The sequence below is a fragment of the Nothoprocta perdicaria genome, unplaced genomic scaffold (assembly GCF_003342845.1).
Source record: "Nothoprocta perdicaria isolate Ctin4 unplaced genomic scaffold, notPer1 scaffold_345, whole genome shotgun sequence".
Lineage (NCBI taxonomy): Eukaryota > Metazoa > Chordata > Aves > Tinamiformes > Tinamidae > Nothoprocta > Nothoprocta perdicaria.
Genome location: NW_020455583.1, coordinates 563,363 through 589,722, shown reverse-complemented (window position 1 = coordinate 589,722; position 26,360 = coordinate 563,363). Strand labels below are relative to the sequence as shown.

Here is a 26,360-nt window from a genome sequence, read left to right as displayed (position 1 = left end):
AAAAAAAAAAAAAGACTTGAGGCCTGGGGTGGTCTAAAGAGAACAGACAGAAGATGCTCTTAGGTGCGAAGGTGGGTTATAAACCTGCTTTGCTTGGCTCCAACTGCTTAGAAGATCAATAGTAACACCCACCTCCTGCAGCCCTGGGGGGCTCTGAAACTGGTCATCTTGACCATCCTTTGGCTGTTCAGAGAACRAGGGAATAATAAAAATGCAGTTTTCCTACAGAAACTGGACAGGAGGGAAAGAGCTACTGGCTGGTGTAGCTGGGGACAGCGTTTGGGTYGCTATTTTCAGTAAGATACCTTGTGAAAACCCAGCATTTCTTGTCTTGCTTTCTGCTTCAAGCTGTCAAAAATTGCCTGCCATAAAGCAGCGCTCCCATCCCACACGTAACTAGGAGAGAACAGGTTAAATTCCCCCTTGGTGCCATCATGTCATTCATTTCCTGTTTTCCACAGCTGTCTAGACACAGAACTAACGAGCATTAACCCTGCATCCCACCATTGGGTTAAAAATAGAGTGTTTAAATATAAAAGTGGGTGGTAAAAGGAAGATTGTGGCTTTCCACCTAGCACTGAGCCAGTTACGCTAAACGAGAGCCGTTTCCTTATCCATAAGCAAGTAAAAGGAGCAAATAAAGCCCCTCGGGCATCAGAGGTGTAGGAAGAAGCCCGTTTGCTCCATACAGAAACAAAGCACAAGCTCCGAGGAGCCTCAGCAAGGCTCGGTCCCCGCCCTGGCACCCATTTTTGGGTGCACTTTATGAGCAAGCTCCTTCGCGCTGACATTTCTGTTTTCAACTTGGAGCTCTTTCAAAACTGCCAGAAATGTTGTGCCTTCCAGAGGAGGCAATCAGCTTCCCCGAAGCAAGCCGAGTTCCTCCATCCGTGAATGCAGATTCCAGCGGGGTGTCTGCGTAGTCGCCCTGCGCCCCCAGCGCTGCCACCCGCTCCAAACAGCTGCGTTTTGTCATTGCTGCAAAAGGCAGCAGCGAAACAGCGGAGGTGGGAAGGCTGATAAGGCATCAGCAGCAACCAGGGCCTGGACACTCCATCCGGGCTGGAAACTCATGTCTGCTTCCTCCCTCTGCTACGAGTTCAAGGCCTGTTCTGAGCAGGACTAAAACAGTCCAAGTAAAACACATTAAAAAGGCATTAGCTTATTTTCTATTAAAAAGCACAATATAACACACAGCGAGAATTGCAGCGGGTGAGCTGGGGCCTTTCCAGCTTCGGAAAGGCCTTCGACCCCACGGGAGTTGTTTACAGCGCCCTTCTGAAGCGCCAGGTCTCCCATCTCGGCATCGTTATGAAGGGAGCAGCTCAGGTCTGGTCCAAAACAAAAACCACCTCCCAAGTTGTTCAGCAAAGCTCAGCCGCCCCACACTGCTTTAGAGCAGAGAAACAAAAGCTGAAGATCAAGGGAAGTTTCGCCAAGTTTGAGCACTATTTGTGCAAGTAGTTTTCAAAGGGCTTTCGTGTCAAACTCTACCTTGCTGAGGTCTACACAGGACAACAAGGATCGGAAGAACTCCCATGGGATTATTGGCTTTGCTGGAGTTATCGGGCCTGGTTGAGGCAGGAYGGAGCTTCACCCCACCTGACAAGTCCTTCTCACCTCATGAGGTCTTAAGAGATAAGGTGACAGCACTAAGAAAATGGGGAGAGCAACAACTGTACTTTCATCTGAAAGGGTTATAGGTGAGTCTATATGGGTCTACAACACACCTCTAAAATCATATATTCCCCTTAAAGGTTTATTCAGAGTACTGAATTTCACCTCTTCTCATGAAGTTTGACTGAAAGTACCTAGGACTTTCTTCTCTCCTCCATAAACAGAGCTGGTCATCTTGCAGAGAGGCTCCTCTTTCCAAAATTTTGCCTAAGAGACACACTGTTATCAAAGACTCATGAAACTGCCCAAATGTACCTGATTTGGCAGTCAAGGAAACCGAAATTAAAAAGGCACCTGCAGTTTGTGCTTTGTTTTTGTAGCTGGATTTCATAAGGCAGGTGACCCTGTTTCACAAAGATAACTTCACACACTGGAACAGGAAGTTATTGACCCCAATTTACCMCGAATTCCTTCTATGGAAGACATCCACATTCCTTCTAGGCAGGAGCTTGGGTTTCATAGAATCCCTAAGGTTGGAAGGGGCCTTTGGAGACCATCTAGTCCAACCCCCCCCASACACGCAGAGGCCCCCAGAGCTCGYGGCACAGGGTTGCATTCAAGTGGGTTTGTGTCACATTTGACCTCAACCAGGTGCAACTGTAATTAGAAATGAAAAATCTCAGCTACTTTGACAAAAACCAGAAGAACCAGCCCCCCAACACCTGTAACGCACAGGCTGGAGTGGAAGCTGCTGGGCCAGGACAAGCTCCAGSTGTTCCCTTCACTGCTGCAGAGCACGAGCTCCCTGAGCACTGGTTGTGCTGGCAGGAGGCTCCTTAGGGCCTCGCTTCCCTCATAATTCCAGGGAAGCAGCAGCTCTGCCTCTCCCCAACACTCCCCATGTACCTCCTGCCCCAGCGATGCCGGCTCCTGGACATTCCTGCAGGAGAGCTGCTCCTTGCTCCGCAGGAAGCTCCAGGCGGATAAGGGCACCCACCAGGAGGTAACGAGACAACCAGCTCCGTGGTTCACATTGTTTGAACATTTATTGCAATTCAGTGTCAAAAAAGTCTTACAAAAATACATTACTGTCTGCACAGAACAGCTGTAAAAAGAGTTGAGCATGCAAAGGAAAAGTGCAAATTTATATGGAAGGATTTTAACCACACAATAATATTAAATAGAAGTCTGACTATACAAGGGATGCCTTTCACTTCATACCATCTAGTTACAACTCCAAGGAAAAACAAAACGCAAGCTCTCCTGCATGTTGAAGCAGGTGTTTATCATGACTGTAGGTTAAGAATTAGCAGGGCTGCTGCTTCACATTAGAGTCCTCTCTGCAGCCGACCTGTTGGCACTTTAAAGCCCAGCGCAGCTCCAGAGACACAAGTCCCACCTCCCTGCCCTCCTCATCCTCATCACCTCTTCCCAGGGCACTCAGCCCAACAAGGGGCAAGTTCCTTCAGCCTTCAAGGTATTAATAAAACAGACTGCATCGGGTCAAGGTAGTTACTCCACCTGGGCCCAGCTAAGCCCTGTTCACTGATGAGGAAGATGCAGGTTGCAAGTGAGATGCCTCGTGTACCGAGAGGCAGGGAGCAGCACTGGGGGTGCCCGGGGACCCCCTCRGTGCCCGGGAGCCGAGCGAGCCCCAAGTGCCAGCCCGGGACAGCCCTGGCACCGCTCAGCCCTCGGCTCCCCGGGGCCCTGCTCTCCCCACCAGGCCGCCTGCAGAGAGGCTACGGTTCATGTGCAGCTGCTTTTGGGGCAAGGAGCTGATTCACRGGACCCTGTGCAGTGGGGCTGTAAGAACAGCCCGAGGGCAAGGCTGGTTCGCTGTCCTGAAGAGAGGCATGAAACAGCACACGGAATTTATCAGCTCCTTGCCAGGATGGAGCGTTCCTGCTCTATTTGAAGTGCTGCTACCAAAGGCTAAGGAGTTTTTCGGGCAGGGAAAGCTGGTCACACCTGCACGTGTTGCAGGACAGAGCTTTGCAAGAGCCAAACAYGGATGGGAGCACAAACTGTCACCAGCAGAAGTCAAAACCTGGGGGCAAAAATAAAAAAAGATCTTCCCATATACAGAGAGGGGCAGTTAAATGCTCACGTACAAAGCATGTCCGAAGAGCAAAGACAATTTTTCTAATCACTTTATAAAATAAAAGCATCTAGAAACTCTGCCACAAACAAGCAACCCAAACCATACAGGAAGAGCRCACACACTCCAAGCCGCCCAGCCCGCAGTTGATATTAAGGAGCCTGAAGCTCAGGGATGAGCTGCTGCTTGCCAAGACCTGTCAATGCTGCCAAAGCCCAAGTCAGAGCCCCCTTTCCCAGCCCCAACGCCAGAGCCGTCCTAAAACGGAGGAGCTTTCCATGCAGAGGAGCTTTCCAGGCACCTTCCTGCCTAGGGAGCCACCATATCCCAGGGCATTTGTGACCCTGCCACCGCAAGCCAGGCAGCTCCCTTGTGCTGCTGAAGTACCCATGGTTTTAAGAGGTTACTTAATAAAACAGCTTTAACACAAAAACCAGCACTCAATTCACCACTGTACCAGCCCTGGTAACATGARGTCTTATTGACTGTTGCTGCAGCAGGAGGGGACCAAGGCAGTAACTGCACGGGGGAGATTCCATTGCTTTTCCTAGCAGGACTTGCTGGGGGGTTTGCTCTTGAACTCACCAGCTTCCCGGTTTTCTGCTGCTCTGATCACTGACAGCAACATTGCAGGGTCCTGCAGGAGCAACAAGGGTGGGCTGCTCTGTGCAAAGAAAAATCCTCAGCACTTTGACCCTTTAGGATTTTTCAGACATCAAGAAATTGAGGAGAAAAACCTCTAAATGACATAAATGCTCACGAGGAGCCCCTGCTGCCCCTTGCTGCCAGCATTACCCTTGCAGAGGTCAGACTCRGCTCTCTGCTCAGGACCGGGGCTGGCAGAGGTTGGAGCCTTTGGTTTGGAGACATTSCCCAATCACAGGCAAGTGCTGGGATTACCTGTCTCCTTGCACAGGGAGCCCACGAGGCCAGATTTAAACCTGAGCTTAAATCCAGCCAATGCCACAACCTCACAGTACATACATTATTTGCCCATTAAAACCTCGGACTACAGCAGATGAAGATGCCCCAGCATTAATGGTTTCAGGGAGGTACCACTGCATCCCCAGGCACAGGCAGCTGCCTCGCTACGGCTGGCAACAGGAGGTGCACAAAAAGCCGAGCCCAAAGTCAGAGCTGGAGACAGGAGACACAGAGCGTCACCCACCTCTTCCCTCACTGCTACGAGTAGTGAAATCTCCACCAAAATCCTCAAACTGCAGCAATGCTTCACTTGCAGGTTCCCGTCCTTCCCACCATGCCAGGTTTCAGCCTCATTTCCACACTGGTGTCAGTGGGTTAATGACAACAAACTGGCTGCCTTCACTCAGGAAGAAACACCCCAAACAGACAAATTTTTTTTTTTCCCTCATAAAATAACAGTTTTAAATCACTTTCAGTTGACACAAGTATAACCAGCAGCCTTAGGCTTTTCACCAGCAATCAAGCTGACAGGGCATCAAGATGCAGACAGAGAAGGCTCCCCATCCAACATGTTTTTTCCTTTCCCTGGGCAGGGTCAAGCTCTTTGCCATGGGGAGAAGTAGCAGTGGCTCCTAGAGAGTTTTCCAGCAGAAAGAAGTTCTTTGCTTTGGGAATACAGCAGGATGGCAGCTTTGTCAGGTCTGTCCTGGCTTTCCCCTTCCTAAAGTTTCTACCTCCCTTCCCCACTGCTCCATCTAGAGAAGGCTTCTTCCCTTTTTGCATCTACTCCAAGAGTACACAAAGTGATTTAGTTTGCAAAAATGCAAATACTGTCAATTATATATATAGTAGCTGCAGAAAAGTGCTGAAAGTCAGTTATAAAAATGTAAAAAAAGGAACAGAATATTTAACAATAATTAGCTCAAGTAGTTCTTCCTGAATTGTCCTGAGTACTCCTCTTCCTCAGTCCTCTGTGCACAGTACCACACAAGCCACTAACATTCACCCTCCTGAGGTATCCTGCTCATCTAGCGCACCGAGAAGGTGCCAGGCAGGAACTCCACTGGCTAATGGCAAACACTGCCCAATGGGGAGTTCAGATCCCTGTGGGATAGCTGGAGTATCCTGGCTCCAGCTTATTGGGAAGTGCAGATTAACACACAGCAGAGGGGACCACAAACCAAACCCACGTCCTGGTGAAGCAGGGACAGGGTCACTTACTTCACAGGACAAGGAAACTCTGCGAGAAAGTCCCAGCCCGGCTGTCAGCACTGGAAGGAGAACAGGCTATGCCATCTTCTCCATCTCCTTGGTGTGCACAAGTAGCTGAAGATGTCAAGTACCATGGCAGAAATCTCTTGCTCATCTCCGTCCTGAGTGCAGTTTTAAGGAAAGCACGGACTGGTTGAACCGCCCTCCCAGGCTCCCCTGAGCTGCGTGGGGCTGAGAGCAGACAGGAGGCTGCCAGGCTTGCAGCGATGACAACTGCATCCCCTCCCTGGAGTCAACAGCCCAGGTCCACGGCTCCGGACATTTCACCAGCTGCCAGAAAACTCAATTTGACAGCAGTGGGAATGGAGAGCAGGGCATGTTTGGAAAAAAGAACAGACRGGCTCAAAGAACCAGATTTTAGTCCCACTTGCGGTCTCAACCAAAGCAAGCAACTTAGTGGAGCTGCCATCAATTTACACTGAAATCAAATCCAGTCCCTTACTTCTCTGCAATAGGATTTCCTCCCTTTTGGGTATTTTTCATATCCTTGTGGCTTCTCTTCCTTTTGCTTAGTCTTTCATAAAGCCAATCAATTAAAAGAGGAAGGAGTAAAGTCTTAGGTATCCACATGGTGCCTATCATCTAGGCATTCAAGCACTGAGTAGAGCAAGAGAGTTAGTGTAAAGAGGTAAGCATTACTGCAAGAAAAGATGCTTACTAGCACAAGCATTTCCCTTTAAATCGTGGTACAAAATACAAAAGTTCACATTGTACACTGGATTTTTGCTTGAAAGGTACTCAATCTAGTAGAGGTAGAAAATGGTATGGTGCAATTCTTTTGTTAAGTAGGCTAGAGTTCCATGTTAAGTATTTCAGAATGTGTCTTTAAAAAAACATAAAATTATTAAACTCGTCACAGGGATATTTTCCATAAATACCTTTAAAACATCATATTTATAAATACGTATGCTAAATAAAACCAGATGGAGAAAGAGTTCAACAGTCCTAGCCTCATTATTTTCTCTCAATTTTTAGAAACAAATCAAGAAAGTTCTCAAAGGGCCACGGGACAAATTCAGTTTTAACTTCTAAAAACAAGAAGGAAGTTTCTGCCCTGTATCTTGTACTCTGATCAGAAAAAAGGGACTCTGTCCAACATGCTGCATTTAAACACCAGTCCTATGGAAGTCTTTATTCCTTAAGTGTTGCACATCAGTGAGTAATTTCACCTTTCGTCTCCACGACACTCTTCTTCCTCGACTCAGGAGCTCCAAACAGGAATATTTACATTATGTACAAACGGAGTGTCCAAGCTCAGTGGCATAAAGTGTCCTGTAAGAGTGGCCAAAGCCGTGATGCCCCGAGTTCAGAACCTGAACAAGTTGATGAAGTCCTGCGGTGACAGGGAAGTGGAGCAAGTCTCCGGGTTGTTGGCTGTGCAGGGGTGATCGGTGCCCTGGGAAAGGAGCAAACAGCTTCATTTAGAGACTGCAGAACGGGCACCACAGCAGCAGCCAACCGAGCGCTGCCCTGCTGCCAAATATCCTGCTTGCAAACAGAGCTGAGCCCAAAATAGTGTTTATATCCTTGCCAAAGAATGCAGAGCTAAGCTTCAGACTCCAGGGGCTACTGTCAAGCAAAGGGAAATAAAAACAGCAGAGATTCTGCTTGGTCTTTTACCTCTTTGGAGGGCTCTGAGACCAGAGTCTACCAGCAGCTACAGAAATTTAAATTCAGACACGTGCCATGGATATCAAAGCAGCCACCAGGCTTTTGTTGAGGGCTTTTTCGTAGTCACCAGCTCTGTCCCGAGCTGATCCTGCTGCAAGTGCCTCCATCCCCATGTAGGAAGTGGCAACAGCAGCAGTGCTGAGATGCTCTTTACTGTGGGCAGTCCTGCACTCCAGAACACTCATCTACCCCTTTCTCTTCAGCCTCAGTGGCAGTTACTCTTGTCCAAGGACAAGAAGGTGGGATCTCCACAGCCAAGGAGAAAGGGCCTTACTACCACTGCTAAGGAAAGCACCAGGTTATGGAGACAAAGGAATTGCAGCACCCAGACCAAGCAGAGGAAGCACCAAGGGCTCCACGGCCCTGAGCAGGTTTTCTGGCCCCCCTCGTACCTTCCAGGAGAGGATGTGGCAGTGCCTGCACAGCTGCAGCGTGTCACCATACTGCTCCCTCCGGGGGTAACACCTTATGAGTTTGAAGTACATCTTCTTCCAATCCAGCTGTCCCTTGTCAGATAAGATTAGCCGTTTACGGATCTGAAAGACAAAACCCCAGATTTGTAGCTGGTGACTACACACACACACACAYACACACCCAGTTTCTCCCAAGTCTTGCTCTCTTGTACAACTGGGGTTCTTTCCTCATCCCACAGCAGATTCTGTATAACAGGAAGGAAAGTCCTGCTCTGAGTGTCCCACTGTCATGGGCTTCTTGCAGCAACATCCTCACACAAACCAATTATCAGAATCTAACTATTCCTTAACTGTTACTGCACAGCAGCTTGAAACACATGCCCAGTTTGGGGGTTGATCCATCCATAACAGGACCATTCTTCCAAACCCGCCTGGATGTCACCCTGTGCCTCATGCACTAGGTGTCCCTGCTGGGTTGGACTAGAACTCTGGAGGTCTCTTCCAACCTCAACCATTCTGTGGAGCCTCAAGAGCTGTTTCATACCACCCTCACTGYAGTTCCTGGCTGCCAGGATAACAAGTATCCTCATAAATAACAGTTTCAGGCTGTTTTGCTCCTTCACTGACTCTCAGCCTTGATAATTTGTCATGTTTCCAGCTCAAGAAGCTTGAGGAGCTTTGGGGGGCTTCCCTTCCCAGGGTTGCAGAGACAGGATTTGAATGTGCAGAATTTGAACAGAAATGACTCGTTCCTCCTGGACCACGTACACAGACTGCCCACAACAGCAGTAGCCCCAAGGGCTCCTGGTTCCTGCTGGAGGCTCCACGTGTTCCCCACACACGTGGCCGAGCAGCCATGACCTGCAGGCACCACCTGCAGCAGGGCTGGACGCGCCGTGTGACTCACGTCTCAGGTTCCCATTTCAGAAGCTGCTGCTGTGGCAATCCAGCCCCCTCTCAGCAGAGATCCATGACTGTTCTCCTGCCAACCTGCAGCATCAGCTTACAGCCCAGCCCTCAGATCCAGCAGGCAGCCAAACAAGAACGGGCAGCTACAGGCGCTCATTCACAGGCGGACACCAACAGGCGCCGAGGGGCCCCGCAGCGCCGGCTGTACCTGTCGGTCTGTGAAGTGGTACTGGCAGAGCTTCTTCCACAGCAGCCGGTCTTCGCTGAGCACCTGCAGGTCGGGAGCCACCTGGCCGAGGCTGACGAGGTCCCTGCCGTCGCTCAGGCGCTGCATGATGTTTAGTTGCAAGCACAAGGGCAGGTCTGTCAAAGTAGTTCCTTTAAAGGCAGGCTGAAAGAGAATGGAAAAGCAAACTGAGCTGCTGGAGGAAGCTGAGGATCTGATCAACTTGAGCTTGTAGGAGTTGCTACCTTCATCACTACCACTCCTTGCACACCAAGCAAGCAGCACTTCCCTCTGGAAGGGAGGGGAAACGACCTTCTGCTCCAGGACAGCATCTGAGCCATCTTCAAGGCAGGCCGTGTTTATTTGTGCTGCAGCCACCCTTGGAAGCTAAGCCACAGCCCAAGGCTCCCTTCCCTTGTCCATGCTTCCCACATCCAGGGCTTCCAGAGCATCTCTGCCAGCTCTCCCTGCGGCCGGACAACAGCTACACGGTGTAAACCACAGAGGGGTCTCACAGAGGTCACTGCTGCTCCTCAGCTCGGACCTTCTTGCGTGTCTTGCTGGGAATCTCACTCTCTTCATGCGTTTCAGCTTGTGTCATCCCAGCATCTCACTGGAACAGGACAAACCAACCCCGGGAGGCGAGCAAGGCCTGTGCTCCGGGGAAATCCAAGGCACAGACAAGAGCAAAGGATCAACAAGAACCAGAGTCCAGGTTCCCGCTGTTCCCACAAGAGCCCCAGCCTTATTAAGGCAAACAGCAGCCTTTAGGACTGGCCCCAGGGAAGGAACAATGTCCAACAGATGTGCCAAGTTTCTCATTTACCCCGGGCAGAGATGCTGCTATTTTAAGGTGCGGAATCACACCAGCCGCCCTGCGCTCGGCACCCGGAGCCTGCGGGACACGGGATGGTTTTAATCACATGGCCCCAGGGCCACCCACCTGATGGGATGTGAAACTTCAGGGGCACCATGAGTGTCTGCACAGGAACTGTCCCCCCTTCCCCACTGCTCCAGGGGCCACAGACTGCAGGAGCAACAGAGAGGCCAGGAGCTGCAGAAGGAACAAGTTGGCTCCAGCCTCTCCAGAGGGGTTTGTTCCAAACCAACCATGGGGATTTCAAGGCTGGCACTGGGAGCCCTTTCCCTAATCATCTCAGCACAAACAACAGGGCTCCTATTCTTATCTCCCAGCCCCATCCACTGCTTTTCAGCAGTTCCTAATTCACTTCCATTTCACTTCTATTTCCATAACAAGGTTTGTTCATGAAACAAAGAGCTCCCCCCATGCTTGTTAACAACACAGGCAAAAACACTGCCTCTGTCTTCCAACTAAATCAGATAGGGAAGCAGAGGACATTTTTTCCATRCTGAAGCTGCTGAGTCTTTTCCACACAGCAGCCTGAGTCCCTGAGATATTCAGGGACAGGACTGAGCTGCAGGCCTTGGATCCCCTCCAACTCCTCTCCCTTTCCCTCTGCTGTCCTTTCTATTCTCCTACAGACCCCTCCAGGGCAGGAAGCTTAGAGGAGAAGTTCCCCAGGGCAGAACAAGCAAAGCTGAACTATAAGGCTCTGGCTTCAAGCAACGGAGCTTTTATTTAAGTCTTATTATTGAAGAAATCAGTGAGACTGAAGTAAACCCTTGCAGGTCTGCTGAATCYGTGCCAGAGACTTATCTGCTACTTTTCCCTCAGCGCTCCTTTGCGGGAGTTTTCAAACATTACTTTTTTTGGAGAAATAACAGGGATTAGATCAGAGCAGAACATTTTGCTGTCACTTTCCGGACAGAGGTTTTTAAAGCAGCTATTCAGTATTTTGCAAGTTGATTTTTTTTCTGTTGAAGTTTTAGGTCTTGGCTGCTGCAAGACATTTTTCCCTGCTTCAGAAATACCAGAAGCTCCCAGGTCACTCACTGTCAGCAACTGGCTACACAGAACTGTGCTCATWGCTCCTCTTAGCTCAGCTTTTCCCCACCCTCTATCTTGACCTGAATTCATCTTCTGTAGTGCAAAAAGTTCCATTTTTGCAAGCTCTACATTTGGAGCCCTTAAAAACAGACACATTTGTAGGTTTAAATGCATTAATATTACTTAAGTGCATGCCCAGCCACTGCAGGATGGGGCAGAACTGCATTTATGGGTCTTGCAGACRCCCTGCGCCTCAATAGTTCGTTTTCTTCAGGGTTTTCCACTTGCCACTCAAATCTCTCACTGAAGGAGTGAGAAGTCACTTCCTAGTGCTCTCCAGACACTTAGGAGTGATAAAAGCAGGTATAATCCTCAGAAAATATAATCCTCCCATAATCCTTCATGGCTTGATCCTCAGTAAATGCCTCTGCTGGACTCGGAGGCAAGAAAAGGTGCTTTTCATATTCCCTTAGGCCATGCTTAAGATAAATAAGAATTTCCCATTCCATTTCACTGCTTGTGACTCCTTGGAGGGGCACAGCAACACGCAGGGCAGCACTGAGAGAAGATTTTAACATCACCCATGTCCAAGAGACCCCCTCTTGGCAACATGTGAGCTCAGATACTCAGGGGAGACTCATCTAGAAACTGGGGTGGCAAATATTCACTGAAGGTAACGTGGACCAAGTTCAGATTTGATTCAAACACAAAGGCCAGGTTAGGAGTTTATCAACTAGTGTCTCTTGCTCATGCCCACAGACATCTAAAGAGACATTGTGAGAGCAGGACTTGCCTGGCTGCAACAGCCAAGTGCCAGTAGGAGTATGGGYAGGATCACTGGTGTTTTCAGTCAGAAAGTATTAATTATGTAGCTGGATGGAAGTTTGCACTTAATTCACAGATAAATTGTTACCTTTAAACTTATTTTAAGGGAAACATCACACTTTTGAAAGAGGTTTCAATTTGACTTTTTGTGCTGAGGCCTGATCTCTGAAGACTTCCCAGCAGAGGGAGATTATCTCCTGCCCAGCTCTGTTCACACAGCACTGCAGGGCCATACAGAAGTGAAGGGAATTTGCAACCAGCCCTAGTCTGATCCCAGACTGGATGTGTTGAGCTGSCTGAGGATCTGACCCATTAACAGTGATTTTGAACCCAAGAGCAATGAAAAACATTTTGGCAACACCAGTTCCTTCCCCAGCACTCTGTGCTCACACTGGAAGCACAGTGGGATACAGCCACCCAGGTGGGAGCTGCTACACAAGATTTCATGAAGGAACCACATTATTTCGGGCTTCAGGTTCATGCTTACCCTGGTGATTTGAATGTTGTTCAGCTGCTGCTGCCAGTGGAGAATAGTCTCCATCCTGTGCACCCACATGTTGATGTTCCCAACCAGCACAGACTTGCCAACCCGCTGGACCAAGGTGCAGAGGGATGTGTAGAGAGTCTGCAGCAGCTCCCTTATTAGCCGGATGTTCTGCTGATCTTCAAGGACTTTGGAGGAAAAAAAAGTGTTAAAAGTGGAAGTTGCCCAAGAGATGCCAACCTGGGCTTTTTTAAACCATATCAGATCAGATTAGCAGATCCTCTCCCAGGATAAACATATGAGATATTTGCCCTTTCTGCAGCACTTCTCATTTCTAACCAGTGGAAATAAGCCACCTTTAACCTCTCAAGCCCTCACACATTAGAGGGCATCCATACACAGCTCCTCCTCCATTTACCCGGAGGAGGAAGGACCTTCTGCTCAGGACCTCCTTCTCYGTCCACATCCCCATGAGGTTGTTCTCAATAAACAGGCATTAGTATCAAGGTGTGGTGCTGCCGTTTCTAAGTCAGCCCTTACTGGGAGGCCTAGACGAGGTGAGGCCAAYCGACAAGCTCACTATTTCCCAAGGGGTGGCAGGACTTAATACAAGCAAACTGGAGACAGGGAGCAACAGAGATTGTAGCTCTGCCAGCCCTGAGGACAGAAACTCAAGACTTCTGCAGTTAGAAAAGGGATTTTTAAACAGTCTGCAGAGTGTTGTAAGGGAAATAATCTGAGGACTTGCCCCCTGAACACCCATGAAGATGGACATGTCCTCCCACTCTTTCCCTCTTAGTTCTTCACTCAGGAAGAAGTGGAATTAAACTACAGGAACACGTGACAGTGCCTCTTCACCCCTCATCTTGCACTGCCTGTCTATTCTTGAGGGTGTGGTTCATAACAGTAACACCACATTAAGTCAAACACTCCTAAACTTAGCGTTTCCACCTACCTTTCTGCACCACTTTTTCCAAAATGTTCATGTAGTTCTTCTGGGCAATGCCACTCAGTGACGTCAGCTGAGACTTTGCTATCAGCTCCAACAGCTGTGGATAAAAATAGAAGTTGCAAGGCTTAGAGCAGAGAGATAAATTTCTAATCCTGACTCCTAGCCATGTGACACAGCAAAACAGTTCRGATACTTGTTTGCTACTTCAAAATAAAAACTAGACCCAGGCGCAGAACAGGCCAGTGCAAAGGGGAGAGAGAGCAGACRCTAAATAATTAAACCCACATTGCAAGGGGAGGGTGGGAATAAGAGGCATTTCTGCTGCTCTTGAGGGAGAACCTCTATTTCCTGGCTCAGAGACACAGGGGAACCACAGGGCAGCGCTYGGGCTCACAGCGCCTGTTCACACCGAGGACAGCGAGTGGCAGACGTCACCGTCCCGCTGCATGAACAGGCGGCGGCCGGAGGGACACGAGCAGATTCCCCTTCGGATGGGGAGGTAACGGGGGGGGGCACTAATGAGAATCAGACTCCTCAATTTACGTCACACTCGCTGGTTGCCTGGGCTTTGTCAAGGCACTGTCACCAATACTGAAAGGTTAAGGACTGCATTTAAAAACAGTCTGAAACCCCTAAAGAAAAATCTGATTCTCCCAAGATTTCTCCCTCTGTTTGGCTGTTGCAACTTGAACAATACCAAAGTATTCACCCTTCCCTGCTGGTCCTTGTTTGCCTGCTAATCCTCCCCAAAGGAGGTCTCACTTCTACTTTCAGTTAATGATTTCCTCTCCATCAAGGATCTTCAGCTCAGGTCCTGCTCCTTGCCCAACAGGGCAGCGTTTCCCAGGGGGAAGATGCCCTCTCCCCAGCTTCAGGCCGCCAGAGCAGCCACAGAAGTTTTCCCTGGACCATATCCTGAGCACACGTGCTCTGTGATCATCCAAGCCTTTCTCCCTTCCCCCAACATTATATAAATACACAGACTGTCCACATGTTATTCCATTTGTTTTGGATGTACATACCCTTCTGTTCTAATTTAGAAGGGAAAGGGAAAACCTTTTATGCTACCAATCAATCAACACACGACCRCATGACCAGCTTATTAATCCTTTATCATCCGTAGCTCTGGTATCCTTTTGCTGGCACCCACGGTGGGTACAGAGAAGGTGCAAGTACTTGTGTCAAGTAACTAAGATGGGGTTTGACAAGAGTTGATAAGTCCTCAGTTGACCTGTTTGCCCTCTTTTAAGAATGACAGGAATGCAGCCATACAGTTACGGGCTGCTTGCCAGGAGGCAGGTTGCTCAGAGAAGAGGTTTGTTGCAAGGCCWGGTCCTGGGCACCAGCCTGTGACTGCAGGCTAGGAGCAGTGGGGCTGCCGAGCCCCATCTCCTCTGCCATTTACTTTCCAGACCAACAACATCAGATTTCTTGGAGTTTACGTTCTATTAATAACCTGCACCTCATATGACTGGAGAAAACAACAAGATTAAAACAAAAACCTACATGAACACTCCTGTAAAGGGTGAGCAGCCCATTTTCTTGGCTCACTGTTTTGGGGAAGATATACAGGAGAGTATTTGCTGGAAGCAGCAAGAGCACCTACTGATGCCTCTTAACTAAAGAGAAGCCACAAGGACTAGGCTTTCCTCAGCACAAGGCAATTCCCAAGGTACTTGGAAAAATAAGAAGGTTTTGGCTCTTTTCATGAATACCAAAAGCATAAAAAAGTAGAAAAACATAAGTGCACAAAGAAGTCTCTGCAAGGCTCTGCTCAGACTCAACCACGAGATTTTTGGTCATCACAAGCAGCTTGCCCACTCCAGCTGCACAGCAGCCACACGTGCACCCAGATGAGCTCTTCTGTGCTCAGAGCTGCTACTGTTCCAGACGGGATGGGGAGGCCTCTTCCTGCAGACAGGCCGGCAGCAACACGGTGCCCATCACAAACAGCACTAAACTGCTCCCAAAGGATAAGCACCAGRCAAGGCAATACCACAAAAACTAGATGCTAGGGCCATTCTTTAGGAGGAACAAGGATAACAATTCTGAAAAATGTTCAATTAACATCAAATTAAGTTACTCAAGTCAATTAAGTACCCAAGAAAAGATTAAAATTTGTCCCGCTTGTGTTTATGAAGGTTCAATTTACATCCAGTGAAGCAGCTCAGATGTCGTGTCACCTCCCTTCCCCTGCAGCCACAAACCCAGGGTGAAATTCCAGATGGGAACTATGCTRTGAATATTTCTAGGGCTGCTCCACTCCCTGGGGGCTGCTGGCTGAAATGGGTGGCTAACCTTGCACACCAAAACACCCCTTTTTATTCTCATGTGCTCATACCTGAGACACGCAGAACCAGCGAGAGACAGGGGTCACTCAGGCTCAAAGCCACGTGGCCCCAAGCCCCGCAACGCACCCAAGATTTGTTAGTGCTGACAAGGCCAGGGTAGGGGCTCGCATTGAACAGACAGCTAAATTTGGGTCTCTAGGGGTTATAAAAAGGYAGTGTTGGCATCTGCAGCAGACTGCTGAATGCAGATTAATGCTAAGCAGGGTAAAAGGGCTGGGGAGCTGCAGACACGCTGCGGTACGGGGCRCTTGCAGCCTGTGCTTGACTGAGAGGGACAGATGGGAGCAGCGAGCGCCGAGGGAAAGGTTAGCAGGAATTGTAAAAGGCCTTTCAAAAATGCCAAGTAATTGCATTCCAGCTGCTGTGGAGCTGGGAGCCCTACATCTCATGAATATAGGGCATGAAATCCTAAGTCTTCGTACTGTTCACAAGAGTGGGGGAAAAGAGTGACCTGATAGTTCTTCCCAAAGAACCTTTCTTACTTTCTTGCCTGTATTTTGTTTATTCCCAGGGGGCTGCCAAGGAGCASAGACAAGCTGGGATGCTCCGAGTCACTGCAGAGCCTCTACAAAGCAGGCAGGGAGCAGCGAGCAAAGCCCAGCTCCCTTCCCTGCAGATGCACATTCCCCCTCAGCACATGGAGCCACACGAGCCCTTCTGCAGCAGGGATGGCCACGTCTCCAAGGGCACTTGCTGTAAAGTGATAAAAAGCACAAATCTCAAACTGCTAAAGTCAAACTGCACATTTGTCTACGTGCATGCRGGTAACCTGGGCTGCCTTCTGCATGAAGCCATGAGCTCCTTCCAGGTGGGGATCTGGATACTCTTTGTATCTGTATCTAAACTGCCAAGAGAAGCTTCTTGCAGTGAAAATCCCCTCCCAAGCCCCTCTGCACTCACAGGGCCCCAGCGCCTTGTGGCCCAAGKCCTACCAGCTTTTCTGCTGCTGTTCTCTTGCAGCTGAGTTGGTGACTCATGGTGAAGGTGCTGACCCAAGACAGCACAGAGCTGCTCATCTTTCAGCACAGCAAAGAGCCAGGACTCCACAACTAAGGGGCAACAGAAGCTTAAACTTAAGAGCTGACTTTAGCAGGCTGTTCACTGCCTAGATCACAGTATCCCAGGAGAGCAGTGCCTTGCACCTTAATTTGACGAAAGCTTCTAGGAGCAGGAACAGGGCCTGCCCTGGTGAGATGTTGCTACACAGCCACCATGGGACAAATCCTCCTGAAAGGAGCAGCCTGCAAGAGCTCACCTGTCATCTGAGCACAGAGGGAACCAAGAGCCTGGGGCTAGCTAGCTACTTTTATATCTGTGCTCATCTTGCTTATGTTCACAGCACATTTCTGGTCTTTAAAACTTTTAACAGCAGAGAAAGTAGAACTCTTTCAAGACTGAGAACACACTGGATCCTCCCAGCTCAAACTACAACCGAGTAATCAGCTCTAAATTGGAACACTTTCCTCTAACACACGGGCAGAGGCTACAGCTARAGCAATCAGCAAAGACCAAACTGAAGTACTAATACCCCTGCTTAGCAATTTGGGTGCTCTGTCAGCATGCCACCAAGACAAGATTCATGTCGAGAGRAATTTCTCTTCCACTTCAGTTGCATGAACTCAGTGGCTATAGCTTGTAAATATACAGCTATACAAATATATAGCTCGTATTTGCTTGTAAAACACTAATGTCTTGCCATTTATACCTCTACCTCAAAAAGTTGCCCCTTTTCATAGTGGAATGGGCACTGCTGGAATTTAAGAAGCTTGTTTGGGAATATCTCATAAAACAGACACTTCTGTACTATAGGAAAGAAAAACAGCCCTGAAATCACTCAGGCTTATGTTTAACTCTGCTCTGGGTAATGCCACAAGAAAGGCTCTGCATGGCCCAACTGCTCAGCCTGAAAACCCATTTTGTTAGAGGCAATGTATTGCTAGCCTTAATTTCTATACAGAAAGGGTGGGTGCAAGCAGCAGAATCATTAGCCTGTTTGTATCCCTTCTTTCTCAATTGTCMTCCTATTTTCTCCCTGCCTTCTTGGAAGACTGTTTGCAGACTAAATASAATGACATTGATCAGACACTCCGAGCAGTCTTGTGGAACTAGGGAACAAAGAGGGAGGGAAAGAAATTGTGTGCTAATATTCAAGGCATTTTCCATGTGACGCATCCGTGTTCTCCAGGAGGCCTGTGATTTGCAAGGGCCCATAAACAAGATTGACACCAAGGCAGAGCTTTTCATGAGCAAATCCAGCACCACGTATTTTATGAGCCACTATTCCCCCGAGACTTGGCTGATACAACCTGTTCATTTAAGTAGTCAGTTTTACATTTGCTCCACAGTACCAGGTTTAGTATCTCCTTTTTCTGCCAAGCCACACAAGGCAGTCCCAGTCACAAAGCTCCATACTCCAGCTTAAAACTACAGTGGGGTGGGGAGAATGGGGAGCAGAGGGGTAAGCTGAACCAGGGGTACAGGTCACTTTCCTACAGTATCTTGCTACTTTTGATAACACAGCAGGGAGCAATAAGGCAGAAACTGAGAACTACCCATTTTCTCTCTTCTTTGGAAGTCCTTAAACAACATTGCTCAAACTTGCCGAGGAGGAAAGGCCAGGCTGAGATCTCAGTAATCRTTTTGTTATGAAGATAACTTTTATATTGAACCTTGATTTCCAGCCTTCTCCTGTTCTTTTACACTGGTCTTCAGAGGGGAAAAAAAGGGGGTGAGTTAAAATTTAAGAGCTTCCCCTTCACTAGCTTGATGGCAATCCAAGTCTGCTCCTCAAAAACATTCAACAGGAATGTTGCCTGATCCTTGCACTGCTGCACAAGGCACCCACTACATCTGAGAGTCAGGCAGAATAATGGGCTGTGCAAACGCCAGAGCAATCCAAGGCTTCTGGCAGATCATCCACCTTTGGACCAGGACAAAAATGCCAAGAAAATTCTGCAGGGCCAAATACAAGTTCTATTTGATAAATTATCAAATATAAGGGGAGCAATAGCCTTTTTATAGGTATTACTTTGAAACAAAGAGTTAGAGCCTTTTAGAGCTGTTACTTCCTAAAATAACCCCCCTAAAAATGACAAAGCTGCAAATATACATACCCAGTATCAGTAAACACTAAGTGCCGCAGGCCCGATGACCATCTTTCCTAGGCAAGCAGGAAGACAAGTTGTTCCAGAGCGAGGGAAGCCCAAATCTCYGTGGGCTGGTATCCTGCTTTACCTCCTACAGCATCCCCACTCCCTCCTGCCCACCCACAGCACTTCCAAGCTATTCCCAGTGCCCATTCCACACAGCAGACCAATCACCCAGGAGGCCTGTGCCCACAACAGAGGGCCTAGACAACAGTCGAGGGCAGCAAACYGAGCTGAACCTGCTCAGATCTCTTTTCCTCATCTCTTCACAGACTTTTCATGACATTTGACTCAGCCCAGGGAAAGCAATACCCACATTGCCTGCTCCAGAACCTAAAACCTAAACAGCTGGTGCCTCACCAGTGATTAACTGCTGATGAGATGCGAAAAGGAGCCCTTTATAGCCAGCCTCAAGTCACTAACAGATTTTTAACTTATTGAATTCCAAGCCTTGAAAAGCATTCTGAAATCTGAGATCCATTTGCAGATCACATGTACAGAAACAACTAGCAGCCTCAGACCTGTCTGGGTAACAAACACCTGTGAAAACTATCACCTGGGGAGCATCCTTGGCTGGATGCAGAGCCCCAAGGTGTTATGCAAAGACACAGCTTGGGRAACCCTCACAGAAGCTGGGTTCTTACAACTCATCCTACCAGCTGTCAAGCTAACCAAATACTTCTCCCACTACCAGTCAATATTTAGAGTGATCATGACCCTTGACAGAAGATCAGATCAGGGGAATTACTGCACACTTGGCTTCCAAGGTCCTCCTGTATCACTGTATCACACAGGTGGCAAATCTCATGACACTCAAAGCCACACTGGTATCTCTGCTTGCGAGCAAAGCCAGCCCCTATGTACTACAGCCTCTGCAGAGCCTCTGTAGGTAGAGATCCTCCTTTTGGGACTGCAGGAATTGCACTTAGAAGCTCCACTGAGAAATGTGGAAAACAGAACAGTAACTTCTGTGGAAAACAGAACAGTAACTTCTGTTTTTGCTTTTTCAAACTTCACAACCAGGAATGCAAGAATAAGGACAAGTCAACTACATCATCACCAGTTCCCAGCCTCTCCATTTAACACATCCAGAATTAGGACAGATTCATCTTCAGGATGCAGCTGTAAGACTTCTATCCATTACTTTAATCATAAAGCTAAACACCTCCCACACTCCAGTTCGGACCACACTTGACGAGTGCTTCCCATTACAAACTTGTGACCATTTTAGTCTCCAACACCACAACAAAATAAATCCCTGCTTACACTCACCCTCACAACATAGTTGAATCGTCTGGAGTCTAGGATGGCGCTCGAGAAGTCAAGTCTGTTGAAAGCTTCTCCCAAGGTGCAGTACCCATGACGCTGAGAAGAAAAAAAGCTGGGTCATATTTTGGTGCCCAGAAGTACAGACAGGCCCAGGGAGACGTGACCCAGGGCAACCCTATTTAGCAAGCTCAGAGGCACGAGGCATGGGACTTGCTCACAGTGGGAGGGAGCGTCTCCCATGCAACTGCACTTACTGACGTCACCCCCGAGCCCAGGCAAGGCTGGGGTTGTTTCCCAAAAGTGAGCCAAGCTCTGTTTACGGCCCTTAGAGAGCTCAGCTCCATCCCTCCGGAATTTATGAGGCCCAACAAGCCAGCACATTCCTAGGGCTCAACATATAGTGCAAGCTCATGAAGAGCGGCTTCTTCAGGCTGCTTCTCTCCGTGAGGCGACTGAGCCATTGTGATGGATTCCAATGGTTTTCCATGTCAGGATGGTGCTGGGCAAATGCCAAGAACAGTCTTATGGCTTGGTCTGCAGTGGCTCAGTGGCTTTCTTTTTTTAAACAGTGGAAAGCAAACAAGTCATATTTTAAACACATGTACAGAGCCTTGCACAGCAAGTCCTGGCTCCCAATTAGGGCTTAAAATCATTACTGTGATTCCAGCCACAAGCCCCATCTTCCATTTATCTCAAGAGCCTCAGCTGATTTTTAACAGCCTAGGATCTTCCACCGCTTGGAAAGAAACAGTAGGAAGAAGGAGCAAAGATGGTCTACACCAGCACTTACCTCTTTTGTGCTTCCCTTGTGAACATAGATCCACTTCTCTTGGTGGAAATCTGTTTAGACAAAGATATTTTGCTCAGTTATCTCTTTGCAAAAGGCTGGATCTCTGTTCTGCTCACACATTATCACTGCCCCTTTAGTGCCACTAAAGTTTTTTGTGTTTACACCTCTGTACCCAAAAAACTAGCAATAGGTGAACTACTTTGTTTCCATAGGGCTTAAGCTGAGACAGTGGCCCTGAGCCTTAGAGAGGTTTTGTTACAGTGATGCAGCTTAAATGTTTAATCTGTCAGCTGCAGACATCCTATAGCATCTCCTCATCTCCGGCCCCAGACAGGGAGTGTGGCTGACAGCCAGGTTGTGCTGTTATTGATTTTAACTATTCATTACCTTGGTTACAGGCTTGGCATTGAATGGCAAAACTGAAGTTGAGCAAAAATGTCATGAGATACCAGGCACGTGGGAGAGCTTTTAGCAGTGAGGTCAGGCTCAGGGAGGCTTGTGCTTAACAAACCTTCTAAAAACACCTACTTGGGATCAAAAGTTTTCCTTATTTCTAACTCCTCCCCCTCCCCAGGAAGGAGTTAGTCCCATCCACTTCCCAAAATAACTTCCCTACACACAACACATGCACAGTTTGTCCTTTCTGTGACAGTTTTATTTTGCTCAATTCTTTTCTACTCCAGTCTCACATGCTTCACTCTACCCTAGCAATTCATCAGCTAGCAAGAAAATGCAATTCTTTCCCATCCTGGAAGACTCTCAGAGGAGGCACTGTGCTCCTGCAGTCCTTTTTCCTGCTATAGAGGCAGTGAGATGAACTTGTGCAAGGGAGCACAGGGACTGAAGCCAGTTACAGACATGCAGCTCCTCCATCAGGGCCCTTTAAACTAGTGAGGTCAAGTCACAGTCCAGCCAGGAACTGTCCTGGTGACATTTGTTTTCTCACTGAGTGAACCACATGCACAGAGGGGCCAGATTCCGGCAGCAGTTCCCGAAACCCTGGGGGAGGTACAGTGAGCTAATACTAGTGTGGGAATCATAACCCATTTCCTCTGTGGATGTTTACATTTGTAGCCCTCATCTCTATTAACGTGGGCATCTATCTTACAGACCTTGCTGTTCCTGGGGCTCCCACAAATCATCCCAGAGAGCACCCACCAGGACCCTGGCTGCTTGCTGAGTACAGAGAAGTCTCAGACATTGTTTTGAGCAAGATCAAACCTTCCTTTTCAGGCACTCTGCACAGATGGGATCTAAGCTCACGTTCAGGCTCACAGCCTCCAGTACTATTATTTGTACTCAACATGCATATGGAAGGAAGAATAAGTCTGGTCTGTTAAACATAGGAAGTCTTCAGGGGAAAAACTGGAATGGGTTCATTTGAATGTACCATAGGAAAAAATTACCCTCCTCTGACAAATATAAATGACAAAAGTTTGAACACAAGCACAGCTCCTCAAAGCAGTGATTACTAACAGGGGCATAAATCTTCACATGAAACTCCAGCCAAGTTTTGTACTTCAGTCAAACATGGGCACAAAGCCCTTCAAGATACTCTGGAAGGGTTCTCAAGTGCTCTGCAAAAACCCATAGATCTGAAGTGTTTTCCATTCTTCTCCTGCAACTTAAAACAACAMCACAGCCATCTTACACTGAATCTTGGCTTTGTTATTCAGCAGATCTTTTTTCCTCTTCTTGGCAGCAACATCATAGTTCAGGCTGTTGAAGAGATTCTCTTTGTTGTGATCTTCCTTCTTACAAAAGCTGCAAGAGACACAAAGCAAAGTTTCTGTTTATTTCTCATGTCCACTGCACACCGGTTCCTGTAAGGAGACAACACACAGGTTTGCACTGTAAACCAGAGTCACCCCTACTCTAAAAGTGTGAATAAAGTTTTACCATTCAGCAGGGCTGCTATATGACCTTCCAATGCCCTGAATCTGCACTACTTAATATATACAGAACTGGTAACAGAAAACGCAGTTAGCTCTAGCACACTTTTTAACACGATTTTTGTCCTCCCTTTAACATGTTTGTGGCAACAATTTCTTCCTCCTGTAGGTGGAAGATCCCTCTGAGCCAGAGGGACTTCCATGCAAGGACATATTTACACACTGCTGTAGGCATGTGCGTATTCAGATTACTTATTAATACTCACTATATCACTAGCTTTTTAAACTTCTTTTGAGCTTTTTAAGCTCAGCTGAGGATCACATTTGGCTGGTGGCTTTCCCAGCTCCACATGTGAGTGACCACTTGCACTAAAGCKGACCAAGACAATGCTTGTCTGCTATATTTTCTGGAGCTCTGCTTTAACTGTATTATGTGAACAAGCTGTAAGTTCCACTTTTTTCTTTGAAAGGAACATAAGACTATTTACAAAGAAGCTGTGTATCAGGCCGGTCATGTTCTGCAAACCTCCAAATCAGCAGATCTGAGCAGCAATGTGAAACCAAGACATCCTGGGCAGCCCCACTGCTGCTGCCCACGTGCCCGTGGGTGGCAGAGGCGAAGGCAGCCCCTCCAGGGGCTCTCAGGCTTTAGTGAGAGGCCCTGGCAGATGGCTGAGAGCAGCAGGGACACTTCAGTGCTGGGGATAAGACTCACAGTGCACCCAGGAGGACAAGTCTCTCCTGCTTCAGCAGCTTGCAAGAGAAGGGGACACTGTAGCAGTGTATCCRAGTTGGAAGAAACATCCCAAGTGCCCCTTAGTATCCCCAGCAGCTGCTACAGCAGCATTAACMCTGTGGTGCATCTGGAGCTCAGGCAGGTCCCACACATGCTGCTTCTCAAGGCACTCAGCTTCCTGTGAGAAGAGCTGTGCACACGAGCAGTCTCCTCCGCAACGACCTGATGTGGCCAGGCTGCTTCCTCTCTGCAGGGCTACAGCCTGTGGTGTTTAGCCTCAAAAATAACACGAGCACCGTGCAGCCACCTCCCTCAGCAGCTGCTCASCACAGGCTCCTGCAGAGCAATGAAGCCTGCAGCACGAGGCTCCTCACTTCTCCCACTGCTGAGGGACATCATCTCACCTGTGGCCAAAACCACTGCAAGTCAGAATACGGCAGCGTGAAAGACWTGTTGAATGGTTCAAGTTCACATTTTAACAAAGCTGCACAAAGTCAGGTTAGTTGCCCAGGTTAATTAACAGTCCCAATGACAAGGCAGAATCACAAGAGCATGGGACAGACCTGCTTTATATCTTACATGTCAACAGCCCACTCCACTGCTGACTTCCTTCTGAATGACTCCGTAATGTGAAACCTTCCTAACAGCAGTGGATGAATTCCAGGATGGGAGGCAGATTGGTTCTTGTTTATGTACTGCCAATTTTCCACATGCTTCTCCAAGGCATCTTGACAGGTCAAACAGTTGGGCATCAGAACCTGGCAGTTGGAGGCTCTTGATCCCAGAGTGCTGTCTCACCTCCTCACTTTTTAGTAGGAAATAGGATGTAAAAACCCATGCCAAGCTCAATGTTCTGAGCTCAGGCACAACCTATGCAGACATTCTTCTACTTACTTACAGAACAGATGCTTTAGATGCACAACTGYATTTTTCAAGTTTGCAAAAAAAGAGGGCAAGAGATAGAGCTGCTACCTGAACTTGTCTGCACAGCAGGATCTCATTTGTGCAATTCACAGCAGGATCCCCTTCACCCTAAGTCGCCTCTCTCRCATATGTTCCTGTTTCATCTCAGCCCGGATCCAGCCTATCCCAACCTCACTGTGCAGAGCTGGAAAGATGCAGCTCTGCAGGCAGAGCTTGGTTTTGACRGGAGGGATCTGGTCAGAGATCATCTGTGCTGTAACAAGGACTTCCAGCCCTTAACTACACAGTACTAGGGAGTTAATCTAGGGAGTCTTTCTTCTGCAGGATGATCAAGCTTCACATATTATGTTATCTATTGCCTGGGAAAGATTTATGGCTCTGGACATACCAGATTCCTCTTAATGCCTGAGCTAGGGTGCCTAAGAAAGCATTTGCATCTGGAAAAGGAGGAAAACCACAGATGCTTCCCAGTGAAGGTGGCAGTGGGCCAGATCCAGCGACACTCCTTAAGGGCACATTCCTGAGGCCGAGGGGCAGCAACTGCTTTGACTTTCTTCAACACAAACAGCATCAGGAAAGGGCTGTTGCTGCCCAGCCTACTTCTGAATTGCAGCACATCACAACAAGCCTCCCCCTCGCAGACCCGCATTACAGAGAGCTCTGCAGCTCTATTTTTGTAGAGGACTCCTGGTTACAGCTAGAGCAGCACAGCCCACAGCTCCATACRCACAAGCAGAGCTCTGCACAGCACCTATAGGGAGCCACGTAGGTAAAGCAGGAAAATCAACTCCAAAGCACTTACCAGCCCCATACCCTGCTAATCCCCCACCAGCAGGGAACACAAGCCATGTGTGCACTTATTTACTGGCACACAGATGCCAGCTGATGACTCATAGGTGCTTTACAGCACAGCACCGTGTGATTCAGTCAGTTGCAGGGTTGCGAGAGGCTGCTGAGACCCAGATTTCACCCRAGAGGTGACACTTCAGCTCCGGCCGGCTCGGTGGGCACCTCCTCCCCACARACAGCCCTGCCCTGAGCAGATCTAACCCCCAAGGCGGGCACAGGATGGCAGGGTGGATGAGCAGCCCCAACCAACACAGTTTAGGGACCCTTTAGAGAAGGGTCTGGGATGGCCACACAGCACAAGCCCCATCCCACCCCACAACACTGGGAATGACACTGGCCCATGGATACAAGCAGAGGACCCAGGGGCAGATATCACAACCTCTCCCAAGTAAATAAGGCATTTTGCTGTCCCAGTTTCATGGGGGCAGGTTCTCCTAAGGGAGGTGTGTCCCCAGAACACACCTGCACAGCCYAAGAGGCTTTGTAAGCTTCAAATAATGACAGAAAAAGCACATGAAGGAGCCAGGAAGGAGCACAGGAGGAGATCCCGCTCCATAGGACTTGGCCACCAGTTGTTTTATCCTCCCACTTACACCTCAAGCCAGAGCACCACAGGTCACAGCAAGCAGCAGTTCTCCCTCAACATCAGCACATCTGTCCCACAGCCACAGCACAGGACGGCAACACCCACACGGCCGTGGGGCACCCACCACAACAAACCGGCCCCACAGGGGTAAAAACCAGCCCCACAACTGCCCAGAGCCGCTCCGGGGGCAGCCCTGCCCGAGGGGCAAAAACAGCCGCCCCGCGATGCCCCTCAGCCGGGGGCGCCTCCATCTTGGGGCGCTCCCCCCTCCATCTTGGGGGGCGCCTCCATCTTGGGGCGCTCCCCCCTCCATCTTGGGGGGCGCCTCCATCTTGGGGCGCTCCCCCCTCCATCTCGGGGCGCTCCCCCCGTGCGCCGCGCTACCTGCTGAGGTCGCCCACGTAGCCGCCGCTCTTCTCGTCGAGGAAGCGCGTCCATCCGTCGGCCGTCTTGACCCAGCTCTGCCCGGGCGAGCGCCAGTCCTGCCCCAGGAACGGCATGGCGGCGGCTGCGT

At 48.8% G+C, this 26,360-nt stretch overlaps 1 protein-coding gene across 1 annotated transcript; it reads right to left on the bottom strand.

The window, feature by feature from the left end:
- Positions 1-2,882: 2,882 nt before the first annotated feature.
- FBXO32 (F-box protein 32) lies at positions 2,883-26,360 on the bottom strand. The gene is made up of 9 exons (XM_026044001.1): positions 26,231-26,360; positions 22,511-22,623; positions 20,860-20,909; positions 20,073-20,165; positions 13,307-13,400; positions 12,355-12,539; positions 9,116-9,298; positions 7,978-8,121; positions 2,883-7,310 (listed from the first exon to the last, which is right to left on the bottom strand). Exons 1-9 carry the CDS (start codon positions 26,344-26,346, stop codon positions 7,221-7,223), a joined length of 1,068 nt encoding a protein of 355 aa, XP_025899786.1. The 5' UTR covers positions 26,347-26,360; the 3' UTR covers positions 2,883-7,220.

Coding starts and splice junctions, on each gene's coding strand:
- FBXO32 (XM_026044001.1), bottom strand. CDS start 26,346: ATGCCGTTCCTGGGGCAGGACTGGCGCTCGCCCGGGCAGAGCTGGGTC. Junction 20,910..22,510: donor TAACAAAGCCAAGATTCAGT/GTAAGATGGCTG, acceptor TTGTCTAAACAG/ATTTCCACCAAGAGAAGTGG. Junction 12,540..13,306: donor GGAAAAAGTGGTGCAGAAAG/GTAGGTGGAAAC, acceptor TTTCCTCCAAAG/TCCTTGAAGATCAGCAGAAC.